We start from the raw sequence: 23836 nt of genomic DNA, 5'->3' as shown, positions 1-23836 counted from the left end.
TTAATGGGACTAAATATTGAACTAAGAATTGTAGAGCTTTACCCCGAAGGGAGCTCTTCCAGAAATTCTCGAAGGCCCAAGACAAGCTTAGGCCTAGGAGGGGGTTTGGAAATAGTTTTCAACCAGCAATAGACGCGCCTCGGTTAAGACCTCACTAGCTGCGTCATTGCCCCAAGCGCAAAGATGGTTTTCATTCAACGAAACCCTCTTTCTTTTATAGTCACACAATACCCATCAACTCTATATTTCTTTCCGATGTGGGACTCTATACCTTAACAAAAAGGAGACAAAAGTCCTCTGGTCTTCCAATTGTGCCGTCAAGATCATTAGATTAATAATACTGAAAAATATAAAGATTAAAGACTGAAAATGGTAGGGGCTGCGCGAACGCAAACCCCCCTGCCACAAATAATGACGTAGGCTCTTCCTCTTGGGAAGACCTTAAGCTAAGCACCCCTCCTTAATGTGCAATGGAGGTCACTAGCCTAAGCCACTCGTCTTCCTGATCACGAGTTGACCCCGTCCAGGTAAGTAATTTGCTCGAACAATCCACTTCTCTATTTATAACCCTGCTTCCTCAGTCATTACTTTGTATGTGACCGATGTGGGATATTTTGATATCAACACATCGTGCCGTTTGAAGCTCTTGGTATCCAACAACGTGCTGGTTTCTCACAATTGCTGAGTTTATCAAACACTTTTTGGGCTTACTGGGCCTTTCCTAACAAACACGGTCCAACAGGAGAGAACCATGTCTTTCTACAAAATCCCGGTTTGCTTTTTCATTTGTTGTTTAGGAACGGAGTGGAGAGCACTGAAGAACAATTTTAGCTCTGCGTGTCTCTCTTCTAATCTAAAAGTCGCCATTGTCGTCAATCTCGCGTAAGTCTTGCTCTTCTCTGTTAGAGTCAATGCCGTTTCTCTGTTTTTTTTTATCTTCTTTCAGTTCGATTTTGTTGGTGTTAGGGTATTTTACAGAGCCCTTTTGGCCCATATCTAATGCTTGAAAGCTCCTGACTTTTTTCCTAAGAGAACAATAAAATTAATGCTCATGGTGTTCTAGTTTGATATCAGTTTATAAGTTTATCTGTAAACGACACTTGTGGTGGTGAATTTTGTTTTTTGGTTTATTTTTTTTTTAATTTCCATCTGTATTGTCGACTAAGAGAATCCCTAAAATTTCTATTTCAGAGGAGGGTCACGAAGATCATGGGTCTCTTCTCTTCAAAGTAACACTCTTTTCTTTTTATTTTTCTTGTATTTGATAAACCCATGAACTGAGAGATTTAAAGGCGAAATCTTTTTGCAGGGGTTTTTTGTTTAAGAATGCACCAGTATTTGCTCTTGGATACTACACAAGTAATGTGGCTTTAAAGGATATTTATTTTAGGTCATTGATTTTAACCCCTACACAAGCTTGATCAATGTCTTTGTCTTTCCTGCAGATGATGCTTTAACCCCTAATGCTAATAAGATAATCAAAGAAGCCAAAGAGGTAAAAGCAAGAAAAATGGGATTTTTGGTTGTTTGTTAGGATACAGTTATTGTTGATTTCTAATGTCTCACAGCTGATTTTTCCCATGTTAACAGTGCTTGGCTGAATGCAAGTCCTTAGTAAAGGTAAACGATAAATTGTGTTCTGTATCTCCTCAAGTTGTTTGATTTTGTTAAGACATAGTCATGGTTGACGTGTAATGTCTTCTTATGTTTCAGAGGGCTGAGGCTGAACTAGCTAAGCTGGAAAAAATGGAAAGAAATATGCTCCATCTATTTAAGGTAAATAACAAGCTATAATAATGCATCTTAGTGTTTTATTCTGAAATACAACTATAGTTATGTTGATGAGTCTTTTATGTCTTGTCATGTTTATTAGACTAGGATGGAAGAGTTGGGAGAAATGAAAATGGCCGATGAACGATATTCGCAAGAAGAAACTGAGCGCAGTTACATACGACGAAATGGATCTGAAGAAGCTATCTGATTTGGTGCAGAGACTGAAGACAGAATATGAACTCTTTAAAAACTAAGTAGCTCAAGCTTTTGTTGATCTGACCTTGGGTTAATTCTTAACTTTTGAGTTCTGTTAGTAAATGGAAATGTTAATCCTGAGTATGTATCAACTTATGAGTAACATGATCTAGTTTGTTTTGTTGTTAGTAAATCATATTTAACCTTAAATATGTTTGAGCACTATAACACAAACATCCCAATACATGGGAACAAAAGAGGCATATGACTAATATCTTTGTCCCATGTATGAAATGTTGTTGTTATTTTCAAGCTTAACATATTTTAATTCTGGACGTGATCTTATTTTCAAGATTTTTGGTACATAAAAAGAAAAAACAAGAATGGAGGTTCAGTTCTGCAACCAAAACGTAAAAAGTTACATCAAGAGAAACAAGAATAGAATCACTTAACAGATTAACAATTTGAATTACATTTTCCTCAAGATACAACAAACAAAGCACCAGTATACAAAGAGTGATATGAAAACATTGTGAAGGAACATTGGATTGTGAATAAATGAATGAATGGTGAACTGTCTGGACACAACGGGATTCTACTGTCCTGCCAACGGTTGTAACAGACATACACCTGAAACATGAAAATGAGACTGGTCTTTCTTTCTTTTTTTGTTGGATTTCATGTTTGGATCTCTAAGAAAGAAATCTACCTGAAGATTAAAGGTCAGAGTGTGTCAAGAGTGGTTTAGAGGATCTCAATGCTGCTCTGTTTTCTCTAGTTGGTGGACTTGCAGAAGAAGCAGATACTGTTAAGCCAGCTCTTTTTCGGCTTAGTTCTTTGAGATTTGGTGTTTCTTGTCTCCACGAGATCATTCATGTACTGAACCACGGCCTGAGATAATAGCAAAGAGCATGAATCAATCATTCATGACTGACACAAACGACAAACTGCAGAATCTACAGACAAATATAATTTGAGAGAAGAAAGAAGAACCTGTGCGCCCTTTTCGGTTATATCTCTTGGAAGCTCTTCAAGGGGGTTTTGCTGTGTGTTAAGAACCCGCAGCTGTGAAAGCGTTTTGAAAGAATATGGAAGGAAACGGATCTGGTTATTGCTCATATCAAGCTCTTCTAGCCTCTCAAGGTTGCCTATCAACCCTGGGAGCGATCTTAGGTTAGCAAAATTGTTCCCAATGTTAAGCTTAACAAGTGTTTTGGCATAACATAAGCTCTCTGGTACTGACTCAAGCTCGTTGAAACTCACATCTAGCTCTTTGAGGTTAGCCATGGAGGACATTGTTGTAGGTAGCTGCCGAATGTTGTTGTAGCGAACGTTCAGAATCTCTAAGGTGGATAACTTCCCAACAGCTTCAGGAAGAGCTTTAAGTCTGTTGTAATCCGCACGGAGTTCTTTCAGGGAAGAACAACCAGAGATACTATGTGGAATCTCTTCGATATTATTTGTTTCAACATCGAGTTTCTTTAGGCTCACAAGAGAACCAATAGATTCAGGGAGTGTGGAGAGGCTGTTAGAGCTCAAATCAAGTTCCTCGAGATGTATCAATTTACTAAATGCTGATGGAAGAGATGATAGTTGGTTTCCGCTAAGATTCAGGTTGACCAAGTTAAGCAAATCTCCTATAGACTCAGGGAGCTGACCAATTCTATTAGAATGCAAATCAAGCTTCGTCAAAGACAAAAGCCCTCCTATGGTTGTCGGTAGTACCATGATGCAATTCTCAGACAAATCTAGCCTAACCAGACTCGATAACTTGCCTATAGAATCCGGAAGCCATTCAAGCTGATCCATCAGCTTGTGCTGCAGATTTAGCCCCTGAGTAGCTTTCTTAGCTGACACTTCAATCAAACTAGCAAGTTTTATGAGACTCAACTTTTCCTTATCATGGCCTGCACATATATATAATAATAATAATAATGATTCCACTACAATTAGAGACAAAACACTTTCGAAACATGAATCTCAAGCTTTCTACCAAAAAGGTTAAAACATTTCAAGTCAAAACACATTTCCATGGCCTACACATATATAAATCTCCATTGGCAAAAGCAAACTAATCAACATGAAAGACACTATTGAATCTTAAAAGTAGAGATTCTATCCAAAAGTCAGAACATTTCATGGCCTACTACACATATAATGATGATTGAAACTGACCTGTGACGTTCTTAGCCTGAAGTGTTGGATCCAAAACCTGAGGCTTCCGAGGAGCTAACAACCCATCACTGTAAAACGAAGATATGCCTTTCTTCACAGACGTGTCATCATCACGTGTTAACATGTCCTTTGACTTGACAGGACTCTGATCAGAAGGAACAGAGCGAGGCACAGAGGTGGTGGTGGTGGTGGTGCCGTTAGGCGAAGCAATGCAATGCGAAGCTCTCTGAATCAAATCGTCGAACACAACGTGTATAGATTCCAGATCGAGGATTTTGTTGGCTTCTCTTCTCTGTTCAACGCTCTGGAAACGAACAAGACATCTCCTCATCTCCTTCAACACGTCGAAAAGCTCCTTAGGAACACCAGAAGAAGAGGAGGAGGAGGTTTGTTCATCAATGGCGTCCAAGCGATTACGATCCTCTTTGTCAACGTTTTGAATCAGAGAAGTAGCGGTCTCAACGTCTTCGATATCTGGTCTAGATGGAAGAGATCTGTGAATCCTCATGATCTCTTCCACAACCTTGTCCTTTGAATCCAAACGTTTCTCCATCATCATTTCTAAAAAAGATTTTGAGATTTTGATTTTTTATGAAGAAGAAACAGAGAGATTCATGTTTCCATATCTTGTTTGTTCTCTTTCTTCTTCTTCTTCTCATTCTTTCTTTCTTCGTCAGTTCGTTTTCTTCTTCTTTCCTTCGTCGTTGTCTCTCTCTGTCTCAAACTGCATTAAAATAATCAAATATTTAAATAATTCAAAAATAAATAAAGAAATTAGTTTTAAGTTTAGTGGTCACTGTGATCTCTATCTACTCGCGTCCTTGTCTGTTTAGGTTAATGATAATTTTGTTTAATTAAAAGGTGGATGTTCAAACAATAGTTAAGTATTGACAATGACATGAACATGATGATATAATATTGGACAAATTAAGAAGATAACATGATCGTGATGATTTTTAATAGGGACAGTTCAGATCAGGATTTAAATAGTGATTTTTTAAATATTTAGAGATATCCTGATTTAAAAATTTAGTTGGATAGTCAGATCTAATTTTTTATTTATTTATAGTAACTTTTTCATTAATATTAATAATTTCGAAATATATAATTGAGACTATTTAGGACAGTCGGATATGATTTATATAGTGAATTTCAAATATCTAGAGATATCTTGATTTAAAAGTTTGGATAGATCTAAATTTTTTTATTTATAATAAATTATGCATTATATTAATAATTTTTAAATATATTGGGATTTCCTATAAAATTTTAAAAGCAAATTTTAAATGTTATTGTAATATCAATTTTTCTGAAATATATTCGTAAAATTTTATTTTTATCATTACATTAAACCATTTGATATGTATATTTTCTATAGATCCGATATCTTGATTATAGTTACACGTCTAATTTAATAAACTACTTTTTTTTTCATGACGATTCAACAACGATCATGGAATTTGGAGTTCTCTCTCACACGATTGGCTGGCTGGCTAGTTAGACTATCTCCAACATTATTTCATACTCATCTCTAACAAATCTAACTTTATTTTATTTCCAACTCTAACACGTTTCATTTTTTTTAATTCTATATTCACTGGCAGACCTAAATGAAGGTTAGGGGGTATCAAATGACCTCTCATTAAATTAAAAATAATAAATTTAATTTAATGTATTTTTGTTAACTTTTGATGAAATAGTTAAGTGAAATATGATTTTGATCCCATTAGACTTAAAATTTTATATGTTATACCAACTATACGTAAAATATTGATAATATAACCGCGTAAATTTTATTTCCGAATTATATTTAGAGTTTTTACATTTATACTTTTATACTTAACAATTAGAAATAAATTAAAAATAGAGTATGATGATTTCATCAAAAAGTTAAAACATATCAAATCCGATTCCAACACTTCCATGCATGATGGCATACACATATACTACGACCATTGTTCTGGCGGTATGAAGCCACCGGAGCCGACTGAAAGATTCTCATTTTTTCTCTCGACTCTAGACTTAGTAACATTTTTGTTAATTATGAACATTTTTGTAGTAAGAAAAGTTAACATTTTTGTTACTTTTTATTGCTAAAAAGGTAGATGCTCTATCTTATATTGTAAAATAACTTGTAGGTCAAGTTATTAAATAACTCTAAACATGGTCTAACACATAAAGACAATTCTATGACTGTTAAATTTCTGATCAAGTACCAGTTAGTAAAGGAAAACTGTTTCATGTGAGCTTTCAAGTAACAACAAAAGAAAGCAGCTAGCTAATTAAGAGCCTAAGAGTGGTGCAATTGCATTTGCCGTTGTTGAATCCTGTCGATAGCATCCTCTGCCCCAGCTGCTTCAAGATCAGACGACATTTCGTCTTCTTCATCTTCTTGCTTATAGTATTTGATGTTAGAAGAATGACCAGTGGTCTTGGAACGGTGAAGAGTGGTTGCAAAGGAAGAGGAGGAGATGCTGAAACTCTCTGAAACACCAAGTGTCTTGCTCGGGAGCTTCCTCGCTTTGCCTTTCTTTAATTTGGTGTCTTTATGCCACTTCTTTAATGCCTTTGCCATTTGCTCATCAAACACTGCTTTCTTCATGTGTGAACCCATCTGCTCCACACACCTTTCATCATTTATCTATTCTCTTTCCTTCAAGAGATCATCATTTGGATAAGAGTATCAATTGGAAACTAAGGTCTTACAAGTTACCTGAGTAACGAGGGCGTACAAAGGGAGAGTACTGTAGCTGCATAAGATCAAAGCTCCTAGGCTGCCACATACCATACATACATCCTCACATTATTTAAATACTTTTCCTCTATAATACTAATTGGAAACATAATAAAGGTTATGAATAAGCTTTTTACCATAGAAAGAGTTTGATGATTACAAGATTGAAATCTTTATGGAAGCATGATTTTAATCCAAAAGAATACTGCAAATTCCAAATATGTATATTACTAAGTAAATAATATACATTCCAAAATGTTGAAATGAAGAGGAAACTCATTGCTTTTACCCATATCCAGAAGAAGTGTGTTATCTGGAAAGCATTCTGGAATAAAAAAACAGAGGAGTTAGAATCTGCAAAAACATGTTAGTTCAAGATGAAATCAAGAAGAAGATGCTTTCATACTGTTATTACCTGAAACAAGGCAAAGTGGATAAGATGAAGAAGCAGTTGAGGACAATCGAACCAAAAGTATCGATCTGAGCCTTGTACTAGAGGCATACCATGAACTACTTCATGTGTCTCTACGATTTCTAGCGCCATTGTTGACATAATCGCTTGAAGCTTTGTTCCAACAGCTAGTATTATCTGCAAAAAGACTCATCAAGAAACTTCCAAGAAGCTGTGCATATTAGAGAGAGATTGATTGTCTTACGAGCACAGGAGGTATTGATGCCCAAAACAATGTTCTCCAGCCTGGAAGTTGAATAGAAAGACCTCAGTATATGAATTGTATTTTGATTTGAAAGAATAGATGTGTAGCTCACCATTAACATTAAACAGCAAGAAGATCACAAATGATGCCCAAAGAACTGGACTGCAGAGCAAAAGAAACAGTTATATAAGATCAGATAAAGAAGCACAGTTTCATTTGCATTTGATTTGTGCTCTAACCTTATTCCAACTACCAACTTGAAATCGTCCTCGAGAGATCTTTTGATATATCTCTGGAAGTTGAACTTTCTTCCCGGGGCCAAATGAGCCTGAATCAGAACACTATTAATAGTATCACATATCAAGATTGTGAGAGAAGGAAATGGAAAGATGCAAAACTATAAAACTCACAGAGATGAATCCATGACGCAGAGTCAAGTAGTCGGTTCTTCCCACAGATACAAAGAACTGCCTTAAGAAGCATCCCTGTAACCAAAAGAGCTCAGAATAATCAAATCAAGAACGTTTTTGATGCATTTTGGAAGAGATGAAGAAGGAAAGAAATGGTTTCTTTACGACGTAAAAGAAGAAAGGAATTTTTGTCCAGAAACTTATATGTTCTCTCACAAAAGAAGTCTCGTGAGTGAGCCTAAGTCTTGAATGATCTACACCACACACAAAAAAAGTGAGTCTATAAAATATAATAAAACTTTCAAAACAGAATCTGATGAAACAAAGTACCAATAGAAAACTCATAGTCATGAGATAATGTTTCTTGCTCCCACTTTTTCCATCCACGAATCTGCCACAAAAGACAATACAAAATGAATCATTCATTGACTCAATCAAACACAGTTTTGATCAGAACTAGATTTATCGCGTACGTACCTTGAGCCTGCTAAGCATCATAGTGATTAAACTATAGAGGATATGAGAGATGGCCAAGAAGAACAACAAGATGTGAAGTTGGTGCAAGCCTTTCAATGTTATGAGTGGGTCTGATCCTTGTTTGCAATTCACAGATGTATCACCAACAGCCGAAAGACGCGTGCTAAGAGATGGAGCAAGTTTCTGAAAAAGCTCTGTGTCTTCAGATGAACAAGGTAACATAGAGAGAGCAGCCTTTCGAGAAACGCAGATCTTGAGTATATATGTTTCTCCAAAAGTGAGTAATAAGGAAATGAAACCAAGGATCATCAGCTCTGTAGAATCAATCACCATTTTCAAAAACCAAACCAAATAGCTTTTAAGACAAGCAATGCTATATATATGTTTACTTACCGGCTTTGATTTTCTCTAAGGCTTCAAGGAGAGAGTTTTTATGCTTTTTCCATAGCCACTGAGAAGAAGATAGAAACAATTAAAGATGTTCTAGACAAATGAGTGTTTGAACATGAAAACTTGTAAGAAAAGGAAGAAGATTAAGAAAACAGACGTTGGCAAGTCTTTGAAGACTCTTTTCGAGGAGATGAGAAATGAGGATGAGAAAGGTGCAGACGATAGCAACAGCCCAAGTGGGCGTCTGAGAGAGCTGTCTCCCGCCGGAGGGATTTCCTGTGGTGGCCGTAGCTCCGCCGTGGAACACCAGAAACCATAACAAAGATCTTTGACACTTGCTTTGTGTGATCATGAGTGAAGGGAAAGTTATGAAACAAATTAAAGAAGATACTAACGTAGAGAATCAAACTTAAGTTTTTGTGCTTCTTTATTACTATGTTGTACAACGTAAGTTATATAAGTATATAGATAAAGAATTGGTTTTCATTTGACTATATTTATTGTGAGATTCATTAAAAACCACAAGTACCCTTATACTTACTTCTGAAAATTACGTACATAAATTTGGAATTAGCCATGCATTCACAAATTCACAAGGTGTAGTACTTGTGTTTTTAGTTTTGTAACTCATCTCATTTAATCAGTGGAAGTTACATTAGCAAAGTCAATTACGTACAGTATTAAGACATTTTGACTACAAGCTAAGTTTGCAAAAACACAAACGAGTGAAACCGCTAGCTAATCTATAATTTTTTAAAAAAGAAGGTTTGACGTTATTCACCAGTATGACAGACATCAACTGACGCAATCGATTCTGTTTGCTATAAAAGGATACAAAAATATTGATTTCATATTTTGGTCTTCTGGTAGTGGTAGATGAAGTAGAAGAAAAATCTTGGTGGTGGGGTGGTTCGAAAATCGTGTAACAAAAGGGGAAATAACGAGATAACTTAAGAGGCCAGTAATTAAGATCAATAACCTACTAATTGTGGTTTTCATTGATTTCTAGAATGATAACAATGGTCAACTTTCAACATCAACAATATAATAATTTTCTGTTTGAAAAAATTAAGTTCATCATGCAATATTTTTACAAACATGGTGAGCCATGGAAGAATATTATTTAGTTTTTAAGTTGTTTATTTATTTATTTTTGACAAATTTTGGTATTCTTGTTGGTTCAATGATTTCAAAATTGATTTAACAATTTTTGTTATGAAAATCCTGTTTTTTAGAACATGAATTTAAAGAAAATTTATGATTATTAATTTAAATGCTATAAAACTATGATATTGTATATACAATAAAACACATGCAATTTTCTTATACATATGTAATTTATAATTAAAAAAATATAAGAAAACAAAGAAGAAAGGAAGAAGTACATAAAAAACAAAAACAAAAAAATGAACAAAACATAAATATTAAACAAAATATATAATTAAACTCTTCCAATAATATCTTATTTGGGTTTTCAACCCATGCAAATATATAAGACAAAACAAAGAGAATCTTTAGAATTTGAGATATGGTGGAAGAGTATGTGAGAATAGTTATTTATAAATACGAAGTGTAGTTATTTATAATATAAGAAGGGGTGGAATTTACATTTAAAAAACAATATAATTAGAAGAGTTATAATTATAATTTATAGCGTGTTTAGATAAAAATGAATGGACAAAAAATAGTCAATTCATAATGTATGTAATTTTGGTTACAGTTTAATATGGATTATTGTATATGATTAAATATGTTGCATTTTTGGTTTAGTTGAAAATAAATATTATATTTAAAAAGAAAATGTTAAATAGACCAATAAGGAGAAAATTAATAAAACCATATTTATATGTATGATTTGACAACCAATAGTAAAGTCTATTTTCAATATAAGTTTTGGTTTCATATTTATTTATTTATTTATAGTTTTCCATATGTTTACCTTATTTTTTTGCACATATTTTGCTTATTTCTTGGCATTTGTGAGAGCAATTGACCTAATTTATAAATTTCTACTCTACAATCAATCTTCAAATATAAATGACAGCGTTTTGAGAGGACACAATGGTCATTACAAAAACTTACCATAAAGTGGTATAAAAAATAGGCTAATGATGAACACATATCTAACAAAGTAGTACTTATAAATAAATGAGAAAATGTTAAAAAAAAACATGAATTAGGCATTTTTGTTGTAAAAGATACATGAACTTTACATTGGTAAATATATAACCAACTTTTTTTTGACTGTTCTGTTAAATTGTAAAGTTTTGTTGACTTTATCAAAATAGTCGTCTCGTTAAATTGACGGTCAGAAAAAATTAACAGTTTTAATTTGCGGTTAGAAGTTTCGATTAATTATAAAAATGAAGTCATTTTGATCCAAAAAAAATAAATGCAATTTGTAAGACTCAAACCTTTTACATTTAGATTAAAACCATCAAACAATGCCAATGTCAAATATTAATTAATTTAATTTAATTATAATAGACAAAACGAAAATACATTATCAATTTCATAAAAAAATATCTAATCAAAATAAAGATATAATATATATATCTGATTTACCATATCAATTTGTCATTAATCATTATAATTCACCTCTTATTTTCATATGATTCTATTTTGTAAAATAAATAAATTATTATATCAACCATATATATAAAAAGTATATTTTCCCCTGTATATGCTATGATTTTTTTTTATTAAAAATAAATAGTTGAGGGTTTAAAACTAAAGATTTTTGACATTAAATTCCCTAAAAATATAATTTTAATTTTGTTCTTTGTTATTTATGGATGAACCATCTCTATCCAAATTGTCCAACTAGAATCATCCAGATGAATTTCAAAGTTTTGCATAAAATTTAAAAACTCATTCAAATAATCCATCTAAATGATGCTCATTTTATGACAAGAATAATCCATCAAGAGTTTATATAATCCATCTAAATGATACATCAAGAATAATCCATCTAAATGATACTCTCACCTAAGGAATAAATCTTAAAAAAAAATGGGTCGAAGCAGCGACAACTAAAGAGTTTATATAACTTGGCACAAAATCCAACTGCAAACCAACGCAAATAACAAAACTCTACTCAGATTGTCTTTGTGAGATCAATCGGATTCTTTATTGTTTTTTTTTGTTTCTTGATCATTCTTTATTGGTTTTACATATGACAAAGCAAATAATAAGGGGGAGAGGAAGTGATCGAGCAACTTATAAATGGATACTTCTCCTACACCTTCTCTAATCACTCTTGCCCTCCTGAGATCCAATCTCTTGTAAGTAATGCTCTGCATCCAATGCCGCCATGCACCCTGCACCATTCATAAAGTTGTTTATTAAACTTGTTCTCTCTTATTCATGACACAAAACGAAAGGAGATAAACATTTGAATGGGTTTGATGGAAACACACAATCACTCTAAAGTCTAGACCGCCAAGAACAATTTGATTTCAGCTTGAGTCAATTTAAGACCACACACCATGCCGTGTAAATAGCTAAATGTGTCGGCTTGTTATCGTAACATTTAGATAACAAATCTTATAACGATATCCTTGAAAACATTTTAGTTTCCCCTGCAGGCTATCAAGACCACTACTACTAGTCTTCTAAAGAGTATTAAGAATGGAAACGCAGATAGCCTTCAACCGAAAACAAAGGCACAACACAAGACCACTACAGCAAACACAAATAGTCAATAATACATTATGGTATTAAGTAACAAGCACATATCACTTGACTTCCAGGCTCTCAAGACACCTACTAATAACAATTAATGACTAGTACTAGTCTTCTACAGAGAATGAGAATGAACGCAGATAGTCTATAACCGCAAACACATGATTAATATGAGCTGAATGTTTACTTCGTAACCCAATACCACTCTATAGCAAACACAAATCCAACAAAAGCATGCGTAGACGACTATGTTAAGTGAAAATGAAAGGATATACAAAGCAAACTACTTTGAGAAAGCAAACTACTTTGAGAAAGCAAACTGAATGTTTTGCTTCGTAACCCAAGACCACTCTACAGCAAACACAAGTCCAACAAAAGCATGCGTCGACCACTATGTTAAGTGAATCAAATGAAACGATATACAAAGTAAAACACTTTGAAAAACGAAAGGATTTCATATAAAAAGCTACTGACTTTCGAAAACCTGACTCCTCTTAAACAACAGACCAATCAAATATCTATAAGGCATCAAGTAATATTATCAGATAGATTCCAGTCATGGTTTCAAAGAGCTAACTCATTTTGTCGAAATGTGAAAAAAGAAAAGTTAGAGAACGAACCAGTTCCTGCAGCAGTGATGGCCTGTCTATACTTCTTGTCTTGAACATCTCCTGCAGCGAATACACCAACCACGCTCGTCTTTGTAGTACCAGGCTTGGTCACAACATAACCATCTTCATCAAGATCAAGCTGGCCATCCAAAAACTTGGTCGCTGGCTCATGACCAATAGCAAAGAATAATCCAGACACCTTAAGATCTGAAACCTCTCCACTAACAACGTTCTTCACCTTCAACCCTCCAAGAACACGTCCGTTTTCATCTCCATACGCTTCCACCACGGCAGAGTTCCAAATGACTTCAATCTTAGGGTTAGACAAAGCTCTCTGCTGCATAATCTTAGACGCCCTAAACGTATCCCTTCTATGGATAATATAAACCTTAGATCCATACTTAGTGAGGAAATTAGCTTCCTCCATAGCCGAATCACCACCACCAATAACCACAAGAGGCTTATTCCTAAAAATCGGAGCAGCTCCGTCGCAAACAGCACAAGCGGAGATACCACGATTCCAAAAACCACCGTCGCCTTCACCAGATCCAGTGAAGCTAAGACGTTTCGCTACAGCTCCAGTCGAAATGATCACAGAGTCAGCGAGAACAGTTCTCGAATCGGTGATTACCTTAAACGGCTTCGACGAGAAATCAACTTTGTTAACCGTCTCAGTGAAGATCTCAGTACCGAACCTCTCCGATTGCTTCCTGAATTTCTCGACGATCTCGGCACCGAGGATACCGTCAGGGAACCCAGGGAAGTTCTCGACGTCGGTGGTTGTAGTTAACTGACCTCCGGGAGCGATGTCGTTAGCCATCCATCCTTCGAAGAGAAGAGGCTTAAGCTCTGCCCTAGCTGCATAGATCGCGGCCGTGTGTGCTGCTGGACCACTTCCGACGATGCAAACCTTGGTTTTGTGAGTTCCCATTTCGGCGGCGGCGGCGGAGGAGGAAGGAGAAGAAGACGCGGTGGCTAAAGACGGAGGAGTTGAGAGAGCAGATCCAAGTAAGAAACCTCCTCCTACGCTGCTTAATAAAGACTTTATTATGAACCTTGACTGGCTCATTGAGATCCAACACATGTTCAAATCGATTTGAATAATATAGACCACTTTATTTGAATCACAATTACGATGCAAATTTTATAATATTTTATGAATTGAAAGCCCATATGTCAAAATTATTATTGGACCATTTTATATATATGCAAAGGCTTTGGAGTTTGGAATATTAACAGTGACAAGATTAGAATCACTTCCAATATTAAAACAGTGGATTACATTTCCTTAAGCCAAAAATGATTCTTGCATATTTGACTTGACACAAAACACAAGGCTGGATTGATATAGTCTGAAAATGTAAAATAAAATAAGAAAAAAATCTTTATTTTTCTAGAAACAAAGTTAAACCTAAATTTTAAATCCAAAATCATAATTTAACCCTAAACTAAACATTTTTTACAAAAACACATCTTTCCATAACACCTTAATAAACATTAAAAAGATAATATTATTTTAGCCTAATTGTCTTTTTCTAGTTATACCACTAACCCACCAAGATAAGTACAGATTGAGATGCAATCTTGATTCTTGAGCTAACAACATGTAAGTTGATAATAAAAAAAAGATCCACGGCCACAAATATCAATGATAACGATAAAATAATCAAGTAAAGTTTTAAATTGGTGTCTTCCTAGTAGAAAAAGGGTTTTTTAAAAAAGATTTTTGAGCTACAACAAATCAATAGTGACACTACTAAGAAGAGAATCCAATCAAAGAGAGGAGAGAGACCATAAACTAGATCGTCTAATTAAAAAGGATTCCTAAAGTTGGCCCTTCTCAGGTTGTGGTGTTATGCTCTCATAATAATATACAGACAAAATACTCTCAACAACAGCTACATCTTCTAACAATCATCTCCCTTTTCAGATCTTCTTCAAAGGCTTTTTTGTTAAAACTGTAAATGTTTCTAACCCAATTGCTCGAGAGGCACACGGACAAATAACTGTCCGTTTAAGGTTACCACAGCCGATGTGTGATGAGGATCGATTCTCGTCGGCAAACTTACAACCTGCAGTGTTCCAGTGGAGGTTTGAGAATGGCATTCAGCATTCTATGTATAAACTGAAATATCGTGTAACAGAGTATTTACCTTTTTGAAAGGAGTCGCTCCCCAGGGATTCATAGGGTTCTCAGGTTCTCCACTTATTACCAACCGCCCAGCCGGATCTGATTGGACTCGGACCTGTATTATTGTTGCCGAGACAAAAACTGAGTGTTAAACTCGATCTAGGATCCATATGTAAACAAAACGAGTGTTTCAAATTTGAGAGCTAACCTCTTCACGAACTAGACCTGGGACTAATGCATAGACCTCAAAGCAATCTTGCTGCAGGTAACGAAAGAGATTATTTTTAAATATAAAATCAAAAAGTAATTGCTCAGGGTTTTAAGAAAGTGGCGATTGATTTTACCGTCCTCAGTACGTTAATCTTGACCCAGTCAGCTGGTGGTCCAACATCAACAACTGTAACATCCAACCTAAGAAACACAACAACTGAGATTCAGCATTCAAAATGTGAATGATCATCCATTAGAAAACCAGACCAAAAAGCTAAAAATCATACATAGGTTTAGAAACTTGGTTGGCATTTTTTACACCATATTCAGCAGGCCTCTTGCGTTTGAGCAAACCTGATGACATTGCCCAGATGTCAGTAACAACCCGAATCAAAGTTTTCAAGAATATAAATGCGAACCAAGACTTCTTCATCAAACAGAACTCATACCAGGGGAGGTCCCAATCTGTTTCTCACGCTTCTGATGAAGAACTAAGTTCTTATCCTACCAATTACAAAACAGCATGTTAGTTCAGACTATGACAACAAAGATATTAAGTGAATCTGTGAATGTAAAATGAAACATATGTTTGGTAACAAGATTCAACCGGACCTTGATTGCAGCAGGGTCACTAACTTCACCGTTACCATTAAGACGCTGTGAATGCCAACCTTGCATAGCACGTGCTGCTGAATCTCTCCTTGCTCTACCTGATCCAGACGCCTAGTGTAGAAACAAGGTAGCGGGTTAAGTCCAAACACAAACATTAATCATAAGAAGAAGATCGAACAAAAACTACAGACGCATGATGAGTTTCTCAATCTTACATGATTATCAATATTCATTGGTTCTAGTTCCAACGGAAGGGGTATCTGAAGTTCACCTCCACTAACTTTATGCCGCTCATATTCAAGAAGAGCCTGAAGAATTAAGAAAATATAGTGTTACTGTATCTAACGGAAAATATAATTCAAGATGATTCACAATTGTTTTCTGTTCAATCATTTATATTATTTCTCAGATGGATTGATGCATAGCGCCCGTTCTAGTGTATACAAAAGTCACATGAAAGAAACCAAAAGCAGAGAGTGGAAAAGTTGGAGAATATAATCTCACCTTCTCGTAGAAACCTCGGAAAGTCCATGATACTGTTGTACATGTCCTGAACAAACAATTGACCAATTCGAGTTTAAGTCTTGCAAATTTACACATGATTAAGACAAACCACTAATAAGAGAAGCATTCTTCTTACTTTGGGGGCCTGAAAGACTCTCCCACTTGCCGCCATAGCTTGCTTCCAGTAACCTATCCAGTAAAGAAACATATTAACCGTAGAAAATCACCCAAAGTCCTACTGCTAGATCATGAACAACAGTATGCATGCAAGTAAGCCAGGAAGGGAAGATGAAAAACAAAAGCCACATTTTCTCGTCAGAAAAGACGCTGTGATATTCATCAGGCATATTCATAGTGATCCATACCTTGTCATACCCGCCCAATCTAGTTACAGCTCTCCACAACCTTGTGCCAAAAAAATTGATTAAATATCAGCTTCTGCTGGAATTTTTACAATGTATAACACACTAAAGTGACTAAATAATGATGGGAAGCAAGCTTACTTAAGGCAATTCAGTCCCTCCCCATAAAATTTTGGAGGTTTGAAATCCATGTTTCTCTCTTTAAAGAAACTATCCAATTCCTTCATAAAATCAGACTGATCTTCTTCTGTTCCAGATTCATTACCGTCAGACCTATCATCCAAGAGGAAAGAGTGCTTTGGGCGCATGGTCCCATCAAAGCCAGGTGTTGTCCGAACTATTTTATGGACTCCGTTATTTAAATCTCCACTACCCCGCGCTTCAGACTTTATATTGGAAGATGCAACACGAGGACCGGGTCCACGTCTCACTTGTGCACTTACATTATCTGTATCATTTATCACACGTTCTCTAGAATTATCTGGCTTTTCAGTATTAGCCTCAACATTGACATCCTTGTTATTAGCAGAGTCAACAGTAGCATCAGCAACCAATTTAGAACCTGGAAGATCAAGTTCCATGTCTTCTGTAGCTTCAGCATCAACTATAGTCATTCCTTCATCATGATCAGAGGGATTTTGGGTAGCGGGCAAGACAGATAACCCTTTGTCACTGTCTTCTGAGACTCTAACTGCCAACACATCAGAGTTTTTGTCATTGTCTGTCAAATTTTCAGTGGCAGGCATGTCCGGTTCTTTTTCCACGTTCATTGAGGCTTCTAAGAGAGGCTCAGATGGCGTATCCTCCAGTTTAGATACAGTCTCAGAACCAGGCACCTCTAGCCCTTTGTCAAACTCCCTTGTATCCTCCAGTTTAGATATGGTCTCAGAACCAGGCACCTCTAGCTCTGTGTCAAGCTCCCTTGTGGTCCCGTGATCATGATCGACTGGTCCACTTCCATCGCCAGCCAAGTTCACATTGTTAGCCTCACCCTCATCCATACTTTCATTGTTCTCCTCAACAACTTTGGCATCAGGATTGGCTGGAAATTCGTTATGGTCTCCAGAGGATATGATCTCATGTTCTTCTGCAGCTTTGTCCTGCTCCATTACAGTATTAGCATGATGATGCAGTGATCCTTCTTCTTCTGAATGTATGTTATCAGGATTGACAGCAAATTCTCCATGGTCCCCTGAGGCTATCATGTCATCTTCTTCTGCAGCTTTTTCCTGCTCCATCACAATATCATCATGCTGAAGCAGTGATCCTGTGTCCTCCTCCAAGAGTGTGGAGTCAGGTATTTCAGCTTCAAGGACTGGTGCATCATCTTTGTCAACCTTGACAGCATCTCCGTCATCTTCTTTCAAGATATCTGAACTTACTTCGGTAGATACTATGTTCTCTTCTGGAGTGTCTTCAACGGTAGGGTTGATTAAACCTTCTTCAGGCGGGCTTGTTTCTAACTGGGAATTGTTCTCATCATCAATCTTTGGCGGATCATCATCATTGGTCTCCCTCGGAGTCACAAGTGAAGTAACCATGGGACATGGAGCTTCCTCTCCTGGATTCTCATTCTCCATTTCCTTTACATCATCCTGCCTTAGCTCTCCACTTTCAATTTCCTTATCAGCGCCCAGTTCAACTCTCTCACTCCCCACCTCCGTTAAATTCTCCATTGTCGACTCTATTTCCGTTAGATTCTCCATTGTAGATTCCATTTAAACAGCATTCCTATTTACAAAAATTCAAGAAAATATAAATCAATTGGGAATTGCAGTAAACAAATGAAATGACCACTGAAGCTCACAATTTATTAGACAAACCCAAAAAGACACACAAAGGTATGTGATACCCATATAGTACAAATAAACAACAGCTTAAAAGGTTTGTGTGGGGAGACGTAGGGTTTTTTATCTTAGGGTTTTGGTTTTGTGTTCTAAGATTGTATTAGAAGAATAAAAGAGGATTAGGAACACACAAGCAAAAAAAAAATTAAAGACATCAAATTGAGATTAAGATTCTCGCTATTGCGAATTCAATCCAAGATTGTTAAATACGATTTTGTAAAAACCTTTCACGGAGAAGCTAAACATTAGAGTCGTGAATTACGGATTCTTATATTATAAATATAAAATTTTCCAAATCCCGAAAAAAAATAAAGCGTTGGAATAAACGAAAACGAACCTTGGTTGGTAGAGACGAAGAAGCAGAACGGGGAAAAAGGTAGATATGGAGACGACAAGGGGATGAATTGGTTTTGTGTTTCCGAGCTCCTTGTGCAGTGGTGGTGACTGAAACACTCTTTTTCTCTTTCGTCGTCGTCGTCGTCGTCCTCAAAATTTTTTACACACCGATCGAATTGGAGAAATGAAATCGAGGGTTTGCAATTTTAACCGGTATTTTTTTTAGGTTTTTTGGGCTCTCACGGGCTTTTTGACCTAATCTACTTGGCCCGATCTACATCACTAATCTTGTCGGAAATTCATTTATTTTCTCTTTTTTGGCGTTTCAAAATAAAAAGTGATATTGAAACTATATATACTTTTGATGAAAAAATGATTAAAGTACATTACTCTTTCTCTTTTTTAAGGCATATGTCATTTTTAAGATTTGTTAGTATATTTAGTTTCTATTAAAAATAATATATCTTACTAAAACGGAAATTTTAAAAATATATTATTTGACTAATCGATTTTGTTGTCATTGAGTTATTGTTTATTGTGCAATATTTTAATGACTAAGTTTGTAAATAATTTTTTTAATTAGTATAATATAAGATATAAATAAAAATGTTAAATATAGATGGTGTTATAAGGTGCCACATACATCTGACACAACTAAGAAAAAATTGAGCTTACCGCCGAGTTAACTTATTCTCAACTATGTACCAGGTTTTTTTTTAATTTTTCATATGAAATATTTATTATTGAAACTAATCGTGGAACTGTTGATGTCCTAATCGGATCACAATCTAAGAATTATTTTTGAGGGGAAAATAACGAAGGTTCTCTTTATTAATATAAGAAGAGGTTTGTTAAAGACCGAACTACAAAACAAAACTTGACGAGCTAACTCGACGAGAATCAAATGCTACAAATCTGGAAGACTTTGACTGGTTCGTCCAATTTATCAAATTGACGGGTCAACCGCTAATTTTCTGTCGTTTTCTCTAACGGTTTCTCATTTCCCTTTTACAAGGTCTTTTGTGACACCTCCAATTTCAGGGACTTGCAGAGAGGTTTTAAAAAATTGATTTGGTCATCTATGTTACCAAAGTGCACTTATTTTTTGGTCAAAGGGCCTGAGAGAACTCCAGAGTTAAGCGTACTTGAGCTTGAGTAATCTTACGATAGGTGATATTTCAGGAAGTGACTGTCAGAACTGTGCGAGTGAGGACAAAACCTAGAGAAAGATCATGTGGTGATTTGTGTGGATGGTAACAAGTCTTTAAAGCCTTCCCAATGTAGCAAACCAATCGTCGGATATGGATGGGCTCACGAGCCTAGTGAGAGGACGTGAGGCCCATTAAGATAGGTTGGGCCATGGACTGGGAGTGGACATGGGGCCTATTGAGAGATGACGGTTGGGACGTTACAAGTGGTATCAAAATCGAACTCAGACGCGTGTGGAGTTGAGTGGGCTCATACCGTCGGGGTGATGGTCATGGTGCACAAAGAGGACGTTGCGATCTGGTTAGTGGGGGTGAATTGTGACACCCATTAAGAGTTAAGCGTGCTTGAGCTGGAATAGTCTTAGGATGGGTGACCTTCCGGGAAGTGACTGTCGAAACTGTGCAAGTGAGAACAAAACACAGAGAAATATCATGTGGTGATTTGTAGTGATGGTAATAAGTCTTAAAAGCCTCCCAAACGTAGCAAACCGATCGTTAGATATAGATGGGGTCACATGCCTAGTGAAAGGACGTGATCCCCATTAAAGTAGGTTGGCCCCTGGACTGGAAGTGAACATGGGGTTCACTGAGAGATGGCAGTTGGGACGTTACAACTTTTTTGGTTATCGCACGTTCGTATTTGTAGAGTAGTTTGTCGGTTCGCCTATAGAAATGACTGAAATACCCCTATTTACATTTTAAGAATCTAATCATTTATTTGGGCTATGCAGATGTTTATTGACCAGACCTCATTTTGAGAGTGAAAACCAACCCCAATAGAAACCACGGTGAAATATAAAGCCCAAAAGAAAAGAAGGAAACATAAACCGGCCGGAAGAAATAGAAATTTCCCCGGAAACTAAATGGAAAACAAGGAAAACTAAAGACCCAAATCGCAAGAGATCGAAATCTTTACTAAGAACAAAAAGTTCTGCAGTGTCTCGCTTTTGGTTCTTTTGCTTCTCAATTATGTACCAGTTTTTAGGTTCTTTTTAATTTTTGTGATTGCCAAACTAAAGCAGCGCCGTGACAGTGACACAGAAAGGAGAAAAATATCTAAAAGAGCGAAACGAGAGACGAATTCAAGACAAAAATGATTTAGTACAAAACCATAATAAACTTGTTTTTTTCTATCTTTTTCCAGATTTAATGATGAAACAACAAACCCACAGCATACAACAAGGTTGCAATCAGACTCTGTGACACCCTTACAGGACACAGAAGAGACATATCCTTCTCAGAGGAAAGCATCTTTCTCAAGTAGTTTCACCACATCGAGCTGATTGTTAAGCTTGGCCACATCAATGGGAGTTTTACTGTCCATGTTTTGCAGAGTACTGCAAACAAACAATGAAACAACACTTGTCATATAGAACCATTTTTTTTAAGTTGTTTGAAATAGAATGTGTTGTTATTGCAAACTTACACTGCGGCACCATTCTCTAGGAGAAGGCTTACACACTCTTTCCTCCCATAACCAGCAGCATAATGCAATGGTGTGTTCTTGTTTTTGTCAACCGCATTCACATTTGCTCCAGCATCCAGAAGGACTTGAGCACATTTCATCTACAAACAAACTCAACCAAGGTCAGTTGGGTTCAAACCTGCCATTAGGCTTTTATAACGCCGTGTACTCACAAATACATTAATGGTAACTGTCAACTTCTTTCGTAAACAAGGCTATAGATAAGTGTGTGGCATTCTACTAAGTGAAGCAGAAGCTGCTATTCCACTAAGTGCATGATAGTAAAGATTCATAGTGTAAATTAGTTTTCAGAATTCTGTGGTAACAGTTGGTTTTTATTGTTATGATTTGTTTCAAGACTTTGTCATACCTCGCCATATCCACATGCAAAATGCAATGCTGTCCTCCCCTCAGAGTCTTCTTCATCTTTGTTACCACCAGATGCCAATGCCGCTTTCAAACCCTGATCGGTTTATGAAATCAATGCACAGTGAGTTTAAAAGCTAACCTCGATCAATGGTCCCAATTTAAGGATAAAATTCAGACCATAAAAAACATGAGGTATCAACAGTGTACGAAATCAGTTTACCTCCACATCACCGAGACTAGCAGTTTGGTGAACGATAGACTCTTCCTCTTCCCCTTCTTCAGCCTCTTCAGGTTCAGGAGCAACACTCTGGTCTCCTCCAACAGCTATACCCATTGCTTCACCCAGCTTTGCCAACACATCTTTATCATTCCAGTACCTACAACCATAAACAAATATCTTAGCCATACGCAGAAGTAAACCTAGTAATTTCTAAAGAATGATGAGTATTGTAATTTTTATAACATACTTCATCATAGCAGAAGGACCACCAGCATCAATCTCAGCTAGTATAGGTTTCAACTCCGGATCATCTTTCAATTGCGCCATACGCTCTGCAAACTGCTCTGTTGCTGCAGGGTTACCGAGAGCCTCCAAAAAGGGAGACATTTGTGGATCCTAATAGCCAAACAGAGATTCAATGCCATGATTACAACTAGAAGTGTTGATTAAGAATAATAGTAACAAGAGCCAAGAACAGTTTGTATCAAGACGCTCAGCCATCATCATTCACCACAACTCAAGTATAAGATTAAGACTAATATCAAGAACCGGAAGAGCTCCTATGAAAGTACCTGCACCAAAGCGTTACCAAGACGCTCAGCCATTGTCCTAAACTCAGGATTCTCCATAACCTGTTGCATGGTTTTCATATACTGTTCTGGATCAAAGTTAGGTAAACCTCCTTCATGCGAAGCGGTTGGAACAGATCTCTGAAGCTGCTCAGCTAACTGGTTAAAGGAAGGATCTTGAGCTATTTGCTCAGCTAGTTCCTTGATACTTGGATCCTGAATTAAAAAAAAAACCAAACCAAACCCATCAACAAAAGAATAATACAACCTTTGATTTATACTAATCAATCATCACGCCCACACAAAACAAAATACAACCTTTGACTTACATTGAGAATACCAGCCATGCCTGAGAAATCAAAAGCACTGAAATCATTCGGTGAAGGTGAAGGTGAAGGTGAGGGCGAAGCTCCTGAGCCTGATTCTGGTTTAGTAGTCTTACTCTCTTCCTTGGTATCGTTTTTCTCATCTGCGGGAAGCATGAAAACAACTATAACTCGAAGAAACAACCACCAAATCTGATTATACAATAACAATCGAATCTAAAATAATCAAGAGATTAAACAAAAGAGATACCTGAAGGAAGAAGAGTTGATTTCTCTGAACTTGAAGCCATCGGAAAATTACTTAAAACCCTAATAAAAAACGGACAGAGAAGATATAAACAGAGATTTGTTCAGAAATCAAATCAAAGGAGATCTCCCAGATTGGAATTGAAACATGATCAGAAAAGTCCAAAAGTATGGTGGAGAAGACGATACCTATCGAAGCTCTGAGGAACAGAACAGAAGAACCAAAACTAATGAAAAACCTCAAAATGAAAATGTTTGTGGCAAAGAAAACGGATATTCTTTTTTTTTTTTTGACAACAATAGATTAGCTCAAACGAGCCAATGCG

General features: G+C 36.2%; 6 protein-coding genes across 6 annotated transcripts; 1 reads left to right on the top strand and 5 right to left on the bottom strand.

Annotated features, from left to right (window-relative positions):
* Nucleotides 796-2178, top strand: LOC104747563. The gene is made up of 7 exons (XM_010469213.1): nucleotides 796-882; nucleotides 1192-1229; nucleotides 1310-1359; nucleotides 1446-1495; nucleotides 1591-1620; nucleotides 1714-1776; nucleotides 1874-2178. Exons 2-7 carry the CDS (start codon nucleotides 1210-1212, stop codon nucleotides 1979-1981), a joined length of 321 nt encoding a protein of 106 aa, XP_010467515.1. The 5' UTR covers nucleotides 796-882; nucleotides 1192-1209; the 3' UTR covers nucleotides 1982-2178.
* Nucleotides 2311-4785, bottom strand: LOC104747562 (plant intracellular Ras-group-related LRR protein 5-like). The gene is made up of 4 exons (XM_010469212.1): nucleotides 4144-4785; nucleotides 2962-3875; nucleotides 2678-2859; nucleotides 2311-2598 (listed from the first exon to the last, which is right to left on the bottom strand). Exons 1-3 carry the CDS (start codon nucleotides 4700-4702, stop codon nucleotides 2743-2745), a joined length of 1590 nt encoding a protein of 529 aa, XP_010467514.1. The 5' UTR covers nucleotides 4703-4785; the 3' UTR covers nucleotides 2311-2598; nucleotides 2678-2742.
* LOC104747561 (MLO-like protein 7) lies at nucleotides 6330-9224 on the bottom strand. The gene is made up of 14 exons (XM_010469211.1): nucleotides 8968-9224; nucleotides 8814-8871; nucleotides 8421-8734; nucleotides 8274-8334; nucleotides 8109-8197; nucleotides 7944-8018; nucleotides 7773-7861; nucleotides 7646-7695; nucleotides 7534-7574; nucleotides 7293-7466; nucleotides 7167-7202; nucleotides 7015-7082; nucleotides 6857-6917; nucleotides 6330-6757 (listed from the first exon to the last, which is right to left on the bottom strand). The coding sequence occupies exons 1-14, from the start codon at nucleotides 9160-9162 to the stop codon at nucleotides 6434-6436; spliced, it is 1635 nt and encodes a 544-aa protein (XP_010467513.1). The 5' UTR covers nucleotides 9163-9224; the 3' UTR covers nucleotides 6330-6433.
* Nucleotides 11824-14204, bottom strand: LOC104747558 (thioredoxin reductase 2). Its single transcript, XM_010469210.2, has 2 exons — nucleotides 13115-14204; nucleotides 11824-12130 (listed from the first exon to the last, which is right to left on the bottom strand). The coding sequence occupies exons 1-2, from the start codon at nucleotides 14187-14189 to the stop codon at nucleotides 12060-12062; spliced, it is 1146 nt and encodes a 381-aa protein (XP_010467512.1). The 5' UTR covers nucleotides 14190-14204; the 3' UTR covers nucleotides 11824-12059.
* Nucleotides 14777-19317, bottom strand: LOC104747557 (AT-rich interactive domain-containing protein 3). The gene is made up of 13 exons (XM_010469209.2): nucleotides 19109-19317; nucleotides 17066-18655; nucleotides 16928-16967; nucleotides 16699-16751; nucleotides 16563-16608; nucleotides 16274-16366; nucleotides 16059-16169; nucleotides 15896-15950; nucleotides 15734-15800; nucleotides 15581-15647; nucleotides 15445-15495; nucleotides 15259-15351; nucleotides 14777-15177 (listed from the first exon to the last, which is right to left on the bottom strand). Exons 2-13 carry the CDS (start codon nucleotides 18640-18642, stop codon nucleotides 15076-15078), a joined length of 2355 nt encoding a protein of 784 aa, XP_010467511.1. The 5' UTR covers nucleotides 18643-18655; nucleotides 19109-19317; the 3' UTR covers nucleotides 14777-15075.
* On the bottom strand, nucleotides 21390-23794 carry LOC104747556 (ankyrin repeat domain-containing protein 2B). Its single transcript, XM_010469208.2, has 9 exons — nucleotides 23700-23794; nucleotides 23515-23573; nucleotides 23268-23407; nucleotides 22942-23154; nucleotides 22617-22765; nucleotides 22370-22526; nucleotides 22151-22243; nucleotides 21742-21881; nucleotides 21390-21652 (listed from the first exon to the last, which is right to left on the bottom strand). Exons 2-9 carry the CDS (start codon nucleotides 23552-23554, stop codon nucleotides 21553-21555), a joined length of 1032 nt encoding a protein of 343 aa, XP_010467510.1. The 5' UTR covers nucleotides 23555-23573; nucleotides 23700-23794; the 3' UTR covers nucleotides 21390-21552.

Source organism: Camelina sativa, chromosome 15 (assembly GCF_000633955.1).
Source record: "Camelina sativa cultivar DH55 chromosome 15, Cs, whole genome shotgun sequence".
In the NCBI taxonomy this organism is placed as follows: Eukaryota; Viridiplantae; Streptophyta; class Magnoliopsida; order Brassicales; family Brassicaceae; genus Camelina; species Camelina sativa.
This window is presented reverse-complemented; position numbering and strand designations above follow the sequence as displayed.

What these genes read in the sequence shown, in the direction of transcription:
- LOC104747563 (XM_010469213.1), top strand. Translation starts at nt 1,210, where the DNA reads ATGGGTCTCTTCTCTTCAAA. An exon ending in TGCTCTTGGATACTACACAA is followed by an intron (nt 1,360 to 1,445) that starts GTAATGTGGCTT and finishes TCTTTCCTGCAG; the next exon opens with ATGATGCTTTAACCCCTAAT. An exon ending in TAATCAAAGAAGCCAAAGAG is followed by an intron (nt 1,496 to 1,590) that starts GTAAAAGCAAGA and finishes CCATGTTAACAG; the next exon opens with TGCTTGGCTGAATGCAAGTC.
- LOC104747562 (XM_010469212.1), bottom strand. Translation starts at nt 4,702, where the DNA reads ATGATGATGGAGAAACGTTTGGATTCAAAGGACAAGGTTGTGGAAGAG. An exon ending in TCAGGCTAAGAACGTCACAG is followed by an intron (nt 3,876 to 4,143) that starts GTCAGTTTCAAT and finishes ATATATGTGCAG; the next exon opens with GCCATGATAAGGAAAAGTTG. An exon ending in TAACCGAAAAGGGCGCACAG is followed by an intron (nt 2,860 to 2,961) that starts GTTCTTCTTTCT and finishes CTATTATCTCAG; the next exon opens with GCCGTGGTTCAGTACATGAA.
- LOC104747561 (XM_010469211.1), bottom strand. Translation starts at nt 9,162, where the DNA reads ATGATCACACAAAGCAAGTGTCAAAGATCTTTGTTATGGTTTCTGGTG. An exon ending in TGCGTCATGGATTCATCTCT is followed by an intron (nt 7,862 to 7,943) that starts GTGAGTTTTATA and finishes GTTCTGATTCAG; the next exon opens with GCTCATTTGGCCCCGGGAAG. An exon ending in CTTGCTGTTTAATGTTAATG is followed by an intron (nt 7,575 to 7,645) that starts GTGAGCTACACA and finishes TTCAACTTCCAG; the next exon opens with GCTGGAGAACATTGTTTTGG.
- LOC104747558 (XM_010469210.2), bottom strand. Translation starts at nt 14,189, where the DNA reads ATGTGTTGGATCTCAATGAGCCAGTCAAGGTTCATAATAAAGTCTTTA. An exon ending in CATCACTGCTGCAGGAACTG is followed by an intron (nt 12,131 to 13,114) that starts GTTCGTTCTCTA and finishes TGAATGGTGCAG; the next exon opens with GGTGCATGGCGGCATTGGAT.
- LOC104747557 (XM_010469209.2), bottom strand. Translation starts at nt 18,642, where the DNA reads ATGGAATCTACAATGGAGAATCTAACGGAAATAGAGTCGACAATGGAG. An exon ending in GAGGGACTGAATTGCCTTAA is followed by an intron (nt 16,968 to 17,065) that starts GTAAGCTTGCTT and finishes TTTTGGCACAAG; the next exon opens with GTTGTGGAGAGCTGTAACTA. An exon ending in GAGTCTTTCAGGCCCCCAAA is followed by an intron (nt 16,609 to 16,698) that starts GTAAGAAGAATG and finishes TTGTTTGTTCAG; the next exon opens with GACATGTACAACAGTATCAT.
- LOC104747556 (XM_010469208.2), bottom strand. Translation starts at nt 23,554, where the DNA reads ATGGCTTCAAGTTCAGAGAAATCAACTCTTCTTCCTTCAG. An exon ending in GGTCCTTCTGCTATGATGAA is followed by an intron (nt 22,527 to 22,616) that starts GTATGTTATAAA and finishes TTATGGTTGTAG; the next exon opens with GTACTGGAATGATAAAGATG. An exon ending in TTGCATGTGGATATGGCGAG is followed by an intron (nt 21,882 to 22,150) that starts GTATGACAAAGT and finishes GTTTGTTTGTAG; the next exon opens with ATGAAATGTGCTCAAGTCCT.